The 9894-nt window shown below is 37.6% G+C and overlaps 1 protein-coding gene across 1 annotated transcript in view; it reads right to left on the bottom strand.

Annotated features, from left to right (window-relative positions):
* Nucleotides 1–328: 328 nt before the first annotated feature.
* ARIH1 (ariadne RBR E3 ubiquitin protein ligase 1) overlaps nucleotides 329–9894 on the bottom strand; it is a 121182-nt gene continuing 111616 nt past the window's right edge. The window contains exons 12-14 of the mRNA XM_082862183.1: nucleotides 7166–7426; nucleotides 5642–5754; nucleotides 329–4484 (exon numbers count right to left, since the gene is read on the bottom strand). Of these exons, the coding sequence (XP_082718309.1) occupies nucleotides 4400–4484; nucleotides 5642–5754; nucleotides 7166–7426 (459 nt within the window). The 3' untranslated portion in view covers nucleotides 329–4399. The remainder of the gene's footprint in view (nucleotides 4485–5641; nucleotides 5755–7165; nucleotides 7427–9894) is intronic.

The raw sequence follows: 9894 nt of genomic DNA, 5'->3' as shown, positions 1-9894 counted from the left end.
TTACAAAACAACTTCTGTAACAAGTTCCAATAGACTATCCAAACTTCTTCACATTGGAAATTCATTTGAAATAACTAGACCTACAACTGCAAATTTCTTGGCCCGTTTATCAAATCAAATGACGCTGAACTGTTTACTGTCAACTATCACACAGTCTTCTCATGATGCCTGTCCTAATCACCAAGATGGGAAGAGCTATTCTTCTATCCATGGCTGATCTGATGAGGCAAAACAAAGAGCCACATTAGTTGCAAAGTCTGCAATAGCAAATTGAAGATCAGAGCTAGCACACAGCATTCCTCTAACAGTAGCAGTGACAGGCATTTATAGTCTTTGATGTGGTTTAAAAGTACAACACCATAGATAAGAACCACCTTTCTTGGTATCGAATGCTAGGTCATTCTGAGACCAGATTAAGAAAATATGATACAAAGAGGCAGTATGATGTTCATCAGATAGAAGAAAGCTTGAGTCCCAGACAGGAGAAATTGTGAAATCTTGGGCAAGTTACTTAACCTTGTTGAGCCTTACCTTCTTTTATAAAACAGAGTAATTTCTACCCCACTTGCTTTAGACAACGATACAAGTTAAAGTGCTTTGAAGATACAAGTGATAAATGAACTCTCATAATTACAGATCCAAATAAGACCAAATTAAATTGTCCTAAAATCTGGACTTGGCTAGAATATCAATAACAAAGATCTCAACTTTGGGACCTTCTTTAAGACAACTCTCCCTCCATTCCTATGGGAGATATCAGCTTCTAAAAGTGAGCTAAGTGGAAGTAATGTGAAGCAGTTTTAAGCATGAGAATGACTTTTTAAATATTTTATCTTTATAAATTGACAAACATCTACTGAGCATTTAATATCACTGTTACAACATGAATAGCAATCTAAATTCAATGTTCAAGACACAGAAATTGGAAGTCTTCCAGAAAATGCTCTGAAGGCTTCATTAACCAAGATAATTGTTGGGGATAGTCTCATTCACAGTTCCCTGAAAAGAAACTGAACCAAACCTTGACATTTCATGTTAAGTAGGAACAGTGAATAAGGCACATAATACAGGTGACTGTTAGGCCACCGTCTTTTTTTTTTAACTATAAAAATAAACATAAGTAACTAATGGAATAACAAAATAAAAGTTTATTTTATTAGAATTAGGAATGTTCTTTCCCTCTGGGCAACCTGAACAGTCCAGTTACAATGAAAATCTAAGAACAGTTATTTCCACAGCACAGGGTGCTCTATGCACAAAATTACAGGGTTAGGAGCATTTAATCAATTTACCGATCTGATTGTCTCACCAACCCGCCCCCTCCCATCCCCCAAGTGCTCTATACTGGGATTTGTAGCTAAAAGATTTTGTTACATCAAGTCCTTTTCTCTCTTATACTAAATTTCAGTTCCTAATCATGGTTGATCCACATTGTACACTGCAGATTCAACCATTTCAAATCAAGTCAGTCAGTCTTGGATCTGTTATATTTGTGTGTATGTATACACCTGTGTATTTAATGTATTTATTTAAACACACATAAAACATATACAATCTGGGTCGCAGCAGATTACACAGAATTTAGAGTCTGATGATATTATATACTACTCAATTTTACCACTGTGGTTTGTATCCTGCGCTTTGGATCGACATTTTATTGTAAATAATTTAAAGTCCATCTACTGCTCAATGAATTGTTCAGATGAAGCATGCACTTTTCAGAAAACCTCAAGAAGACAGGGAGACCCTGGTGCTGACCATGAATAGAGCCCTCTGACAGAAAGACTTAGGTAGGTGAAACAGGGAAGCTGTCATACAATATGGCTTGCCTATCCCAGCTGGGGTCACTGAAGTTACTAACAATGAAAGCAATTAACTCAGGGAATTCTGTCAAATATGGAGACAGCTGTTAAAAGCTTGGAAGTGGAAAATGCCAATTCATCTTGATCCATACAAATTAGGGAATGCACCCACAATTGCTATACCCTCAGGTAATATGCCAACACTGAAACTAGAAAGCAGCTCTAAAAAGCGCTGTTCCTCCATGGGTGGGGGCTGATATTATGAAGTGCACACATTGTTTTTGGATACCTGTTGTAAGGGAAGCATGTAAAAAGGATTTATGACACTCAAACTTACATACTGCAGTTAACTGGTAAGGTTTTTTAAAAACACCACACATACACAAAACATTTTAATGGAACCACATATATCTAGATAGCAACTCTGGCTGCTTTTCAAAGTTACCAGGGAAAGGAACTTATTCAAGCTTTCTTTAAAAAAAAAATCCTTAGTTTTGATAAATGTCTTTTAAGATTGATGCAGTCATTGAAAATAAAGTCAAATGGTTGACAGGGAAAGGGGAGGAGAAGAGAATACGGAAGAAGCAGACACTGAGTTCAGATTTGCACCTAAAGTGGCAAGAGAAGGGAGGATAAAAGGTACAGGTAAAGTTGATCCTAAAGCAACAAGTGGTTTAAGGAAGCAGCATAATATATTCAGCAAACATTCACTGATTTTTGATGGGAAAAGAATAGTTGCAAGTACATCTCATGTAACAACCTTTTCTAAAAGGAAAAGTAGGGTTGATTTAGCAAAGCCTAACTTAGGCAAAAGGCCAGAGGAAAGTGAACCTACTTCCCAATGATGTAATAAGATGTACAATGCAAGAGCAGACAAAGCTGCCTCACAAACGGTAAACACTCCCTAGGCGCAAGACATTTAGAGGAAGACAAAGAGGTCCTTCAGCCACAAGTGGTATTTAGTATTAAGACCTCAATCTAGTTGCCTAGTTCACTCTGTACTCCTGTATAAAACTGACAGATTTAGGGATGCTAATCTGTTGAAAAATACCACAGCAAGAATGGCCTAAACAGATACATAGTTAATAAAACCACCACCACCCTTTACTTTTAACATAGCTCTTAGTAGAAATTTCATAAAAATGGACATCACAGCTAAAACACGTTATTAATTCTCCTATTTGCTGACAATAGAAAAGAAGCAAACAGTGGTTTCTATTTAAATGCACTAGATGGGAATATCAAGTTCTAGGGTGTTTGCCTTCAAACTGAACCCACAGCAACACACATAAGCAATTTCAGTATCTGCCATTTTTAATTCACAATCTGAAACTAAGTGAATGGCTATTTATTTATATTTAAAGGAAAAACATTCTATCTGACACCCTAACGTAAAGAAGGGGTGAGAGAAGAGCCATAACTAAAATCTTAAAAGGCTCAAAGCAGCAATTAAGGGGAAAATTTTTTGAAATGTTTCCTCTGGATGTGACAGGAAGCCTTCAGCTATATGACACGGGCACACAAAGGCTTACGTAGATGCATGAGGCCGTGGAGAGGGATGAGGTTAGGGACTGGGTGATTCTTGAATTGCAGCAGCAAAGCTCCCTGTTGCAGCCCTTATCAGGCCATGGCATTTAGTCAGAACTTGACTTCTCTATACCCAACCAGGAGCTGGGAATTCAGGGCATGAGGCCCATGGCTAGCAACAAACATATCAAACCAGAGAGGGCAAAGTAATCTCAGGAAAGGGAAATCAAAGAGCTCTAGATAGGTCTTCCAGAGGTGCTAAACCAACACACCTTTTAGTCCAACCCTCAACCCTGGAAAGATAAAGCAAACTGAAAGAAAATGCACAGCAAAAGACATAATCTTGAAGATTTTTAAAGAATAAATATTTTTTGTAATTAAACATTATGCAAACACGTGCCACGCTTGCTTTGTCCATGCATATGCGCTATATACAATTTTGAAAAATACTGTGTTGTCCTCTTGTTTTAAAAGTCATATACAAAGTTTTTTTGTTTTTTTTTGTTTGTTTGTTTAACCCCTCTTTCTGCCTACCCTCTTCCCTGCCCCAAGAATTTTCTTTACAAGGAACTAATCATTCACTCATGACCTTGGGGTATGAGAAAGAGACAGTCTGCGTGTTTGGGTGTATCTGTATGTGCAGGGGAGGAAGGGGAAGAGGTCCTTTACCAAAGTACAACAAAATGGCTGGTTTGGACATGAAAAGCAGTGTCAAAGAGCTATTTTAAATTTTAACTGTACTACACTCAGGAAAAAGAAAATGAAAAAAAGGAGTCAGCTTTGAGAACGAAGCTACGTTACAAGTTAAAGTTGGAGGGCTTTTAGTGTGTCTGTCACACTTTTGTTGGCGGCCTAGAATACTGTTGTACAATGGTTTATCTACCTTTTTTTATTACAATATAATTTACTTAAACTTTCCATTAACAAAACAGAATTCTGGTACTATAGACCAGCGGTGTCAGAATAGGCTTAGTGCCTCCTTGTTTGTATTTGTTTTGTTTTGTTTGTTTTAATTGCATGAGCACTCTAGACGATAAAGTTTTCAGAGTTCATTTTATGCAGGGCCATTCTCAGTCCTCAATGTACTCCCACAGATCTTTTTCATAGCCTTCATGCACATGCTGTAACAAAACCCTTCGTCGACTCTCACAGTATCTGTAATCAAAGAGAAAAAAAAAAAAAAAACCCATTGTCAGCCTCCAATAATAAAAAAAAAGAGAGGCATTTACTTATTTTTTAAGGTCCCCTACAGTTTATTCAGACTTAGAACCAAGCACCTGCTTTTTGTTGTTGTTGTGCTGTTTTTTTTTTTTTTTTTTTTTTTTGGCTGTTCTGCATGTCTTGTGGGATTTAGTTCCTTGACCAGGGATTGAACCCGGGCCCTCAGCAGTGAGAGCTGGGAGTCCTAACTACTGGACCGCCAGGGAATTCCCCCAAGCACCTGTTTTTGTTTTTAAGAGGCACATTTTCAGGTCTAGATGTAAAGACATGACTATTTCTCATTTTAAAAAGGTATTTTTTGAAGTTCCCAGTTTTGGGAAATTAATTCTAGAGCAATAAAATAAAGGCCTTAGAAATCATCTGACTCAATCTTGTCATTCTACAGGTAAGTAAACAGTTTTAGGAAGAAGTAGTTTCAGGGGTTATTTATTCACATCTGCAAAACCTTAAAGAACTAGTGGCAGCTATTGCTGGCTAAGGGAAGTGAAAATGTTACTTAGGACTAAATCTGCAAGTCCTCCAAATTCCCAGAGATTTCTACTACTATTAAAAAGATATTAGTATTTGCCAGAAAACAACTGTGGGAGAAAGAGCTCCATGTTGAGAAAGCAAACATTCTGCATCTTTTACTTAAGTGGTAACATATCTTAAAGTATCACCTATCTCTAGGACAAAGTAAATTTCTCCTTAGAAAAACTCTTTAAAAAGTCTGGGTAGCTCACTTGTCAAAAGCCATGATCCACAAGATCCCTAGGCTAGGGCCAGCATCCTAATCTCACCCCTCATCCTAATAGCCACTTGCCCTTTTGGGGCTCCTTCTTCCTGTCAGGGCAGCAACTACATAGATAAAACTGCATGGAAGAAGCAGAATCAGCCAGTGGGATAAACGGCTGATTTCCTCCCTACGCCTGACTAGCACTATCTGGAATCTGTTGCCCAAAGGACAGAAGCAATCTGTGAGAAACATGGCAGCTGCTCAGTTATTGAATATGCTAAACCCAAGTTTCACCATCATCTAACTTCTCCACTAAGGCATACCAGACCACCGGTGGCCGACATTTTTGTTCAACAACTACTGGAGAAAACCTTACCTGTACTTATCTTGTACTTTCTGCTTTATATCCTGTAGAGAGTCTTGGGAAATATCTCGTTCAAGGTAGCCCGAGAGCACCTCTGTGGCATTCTCTAGATCTGCTTGGTTATTCTGTAAGAGGAAGAAGAATATATAGTAAATTTTGCCTTCAAAAGAAAGCTAAAAGATAAACCATCTTAGCTGCTTCCTTGATAGACTGTGGCTCAACACCAATTTTGTAATTTTCACAGGTGGTTTAACTGCACCTGTAAAGCCCTTCATCACTTTCACCCCTAACAACCTGTTTTTTCTTGTCCAAGACAATTTTTTAAACATTAAAAAACTAAAGATTTATCCATTACCTCTGGAAGAATATTAAGGACAATCTGAAAGGACATAAGAAAAAGTTTTTGGAATCTTCCAGTTCTGAAAACTGCTATTGGCTAAAGCTTGAGGAAAAATAAGAAACCCATTATTCTTTATATCTAGCTAGATATCTACTTCTTATAAGAGAACACTGTATGGAAGATTAAAATTTTGTTATCCTTTACTACTATGGCTAGTTCTATATATTTACCCATATAAATTCCCATCTACTAGTCACTGTTATTACCCAGCCATCTATCAACATCAATGTTGCATGCATCAATTTTAAATGAGAATCTCTACTTGAAAAACCTCTACTGCTAAAAGTCCCCCTTTTAGTCATTACTTCTCCACAAAAGGCAAGCACCATATTAACTTCTAATACCATGTATTAGTTTTGCCTGAATAAAGACTTTTGAAAGAATTTATGACGTGCCAGGTGTTACATAAGCATTAAACATGGATTGTCTCACTTAAACCTCTTAACATTTATAGAAAAATTATCCCCATGCTAAAATAGAGATATAGACGAGGTTAAGTAATTTGCTTCTAGTCAACAGAGCTAAAAAGTGATGAAGTCAAGATTCAAATTCAGGGTTAATTCCAGAGCCTGCACACGAAATCACTAGCTGGCTAAACCACATCACTTTGAACGTAGTTTACAGCAAGAAATCTAAATTTCTTGTATCTTCCTAATAAACACGAAACTTCTCTTTTTTAATTTTTTAAATTTTTATTTATCTTTGGCTGCGTTGGGTCTTCGTTGCTGAGCGCAGGCCTCTCTCCAGTTGCGGCGAGCAGGGGCCACTCCTCGCCACGGTGCGCAGGCTCCTCATTGCAGTGGCCTCCCTGGTTGCGAAGCATGGGCTCTAGGCACGCGGGCTTCAGTAGTTGTGGCACGCGGCCTCTAGAGCGCAGGCTCAGTAGTTGTGGCGCACTGGCCCAGTTGCTCTGCGGCATGTGTGATCCTCCCAGACCAGGGATCAAACCCGTGTCCCCTGCACTGTCAGGCAGATTCCTATCCACTGCGCCACCAGGGAAGCCCTTAACACTAAAGTTTTAATCCACATTTTTGGGCAGAGAGTAAGCTTTAAAACTCTATATATCTTATCTATGAAAGGCAAGTAGTCCTATGACACACAGGTGGTTTTTTCCCCCACTCAGTAACTATTCCTACCTCAAAGATAATGGACTGGTTATTCTTTTTGAGGTAGAAAGCGAAGACATAAGTGTACATGAGTGTGGCACGACACTGGCAGAGGACATCAACTGCTTTCTTCAGGAACTGCACCTCAATCCAGGACATGTTGTGCTGTTGCATCTCTTCCATTTTCTGCTTCACCTGAGCATATAGTTTGTGCTCAAAGCGTAGACTCTGCATGTGGTTCATATAGCGATTACAGTAGAACAGGTACCTCTGAAGGGCTGCCCTAGATCGCTGTCCCATTAAGAAAAATTAAGGTCACATAATTATAACAAATGTATTATACATACACAAAAGCTGATATCATATTTACTGATGAAACGGTATAGGAATTTAGGCTAAAATCGGGAACAAAGAGACATCTACTGCTACCTTTGTTATTTAATATTTTTTGAATGTCCTATAGCTGTACTTTCCAATACAGCAGCCACTAGTCACAGGTGGCTATTAAAGTAAAAAATTCAGTTCCTCAGTGTTCAACAGCCATATCGCAGTCAGTGCCTACCACGTTAGATAGTGGTAATAAAGAACATTTCCATCATTACAGAATGTTCTACTGGATAGCTCTGTTCTGTGGTATGTAATAAGGTACATCAATATTTTAAAGTAGAAAACAAAAGAGAGGCAACCAGACATCATATAAGACCTAATATAATGCAACAGAAGCTATACAGTACCACCAGTTAAGTGTTCTGTGTTCTTTCCACACCCCTCCCCAAATAGAGTCTGAATTAAATTATCTAGAATTAACCACCAGTTTCAGGAAATTCAGGGATAGAAGAACCTATTAAATAAAACCAGGAAGTTGCAATCAGCAAATCCAGAATGTGTTAAATTCTACAAGAAAAATAACTTAGTTTCCTCAACAAACAAATGGCAAGGGAAGAAAAACAAACCCCAAAAAACCCAAAAAACTGAAAGGACCTATAGATTAGAGGATCACATCCAACTTGTGCACCTGTATGGATCCTGATTTAAACCAACTATAAAAGAAAGTTTATGAGATAAATGGGGACCATTTGAACACTGGATAGTTGATGATATTAACAAAGTACTGCTTTAAGTATATAATATAGTATAATTATAAAATAATACAATAAATATATATACAAACATAATTATGGTACTACAGTTTTATGAAGAGTCTTTTAAAGTACATGAAGTATTACAAAAATATAAATATATATATATATAAAATATCAGGTCTAAATTTGTTTTATATTATTTATCATACTGCAAAAAGAATTCACATAGGTCTCTCCCATTATACTGTAAATCTCTAGAGGAGATACAGTTTTAAAAAAGTAATCTTGGGGGAATTCCCTGGCCGTCCAGTGGTTAGGACTCTGCTCTCACTGCCAAGGGCCCAGTTTCAATCCCTGGTGGAACTAAGATCCCACAAGCCTCGAGGCCCAGCTGGCCAAAAAAAAAAAAAAAAAAAAAGGAGTCTTGTTATCTCTAGCACCTAATATGCAGAAAATGATAAATGCTTGTTAAATGCAACCACCATGGAAGGGTTTCTTACCACACATACATATTTCTTTTCTTTTACTATCACCTCCTCTTCCTCTCCTCATGCCTTAAAGCCTACTAACAGCACAGATACTACTAGGCCCTATGCTTGGTCTCTTGCTTAGAAATACTATCTCTGAACCACATAACTAGCCAATCACATGATCCAGTATCATGCAACATTGAAACATCTCAAAAAACCTACACAAGCCATATTATTTCAGCAGTCAGGTAGGTATTTAAATCAATGCTTACACGATGGAAAATTATTCCAATTATATCTAAAATTATAATATGTAGAAAATAAACTGCTTGGCATTTTATCTCCCCCCAAAGCACTAATATTTTTAAGCCTGTCAAATTCCCAAGATGAAATGGAAAACCTAAATCACATATTAAAATGTATGTTACAGGACTTAACGTGATCAGCATTTGATTTAATGTGACCAACAATTCTCAAACAGCTTGCATCACTAAAATACCTTTAAAATCAACATGAAAAAAAAAAAGAAATAAAATCAACATGAAAGAAAACCCACACCAACACTGCAAATAAGACCCATTTTTAATCAAATGCCAGAATCTGGATTGAGAAATGTAATCAGTATCCTGAAAACACTTTGGAAAAACAAACAAAACAACAACCTGACTGCTTAGAACAGGGGTAGGCAAACTCTGGCCTGTGAGTGAAATCCAGCTGCTGCCTATTTTTTGTAAACTAAGTTAACTTGGAATACTGCCATGCCCACTCTTTTAAGTCTATGGTTGAGTCAGCATTTCAAGAGCAGGGACAGAATTGAGTAATTGTAACAGACTATATAGTCTGCAAAGCTGAAAATATTTACTATCTGGCAACTCACAGGTCTAGTAGATAAGAAAATTCAGGGAATTCCCTGGTCAGGGAACTAAGATCCCACAAGCCTTGAGGCCCAGCTGGCCAAAAAAAAAAAAAAAGAAAGTAATCTTGTTATCTCTAGCACCTAATATGAAAAGAAAGAAAGTCTAGTAGATAAGAAAATTCAGGGAACTCCCTGGTGGTCCAGTGATAAGGACTCTCACTGCCAGGGGCCTGGGTTCGATCCCTGGTTAGGAAACTAAGATCCTGCAAGCTGCACAGTGCAGCCAAAAAAATAAATAAAAATTAAAAAAAGAAAGAGAAGAAAATTCAAATGTCCACCCCTGTCATAACT

This window comes from Leucopleurus acutus (genome assembly GCF_964270905.1).
Source record: "Leucopleurus acutus genome assembly, chromosome: 1".
NCBI classification, from domain to species: Eukaryota; Metazoa; Chordata; class Mammalia; order Artiodactyla; family Delphinidae; genus Leucopleurus; species Leucopleurus acutus.
This window is presented reverse-complemented; position numbering and strand designations above follow the sequence as displayed.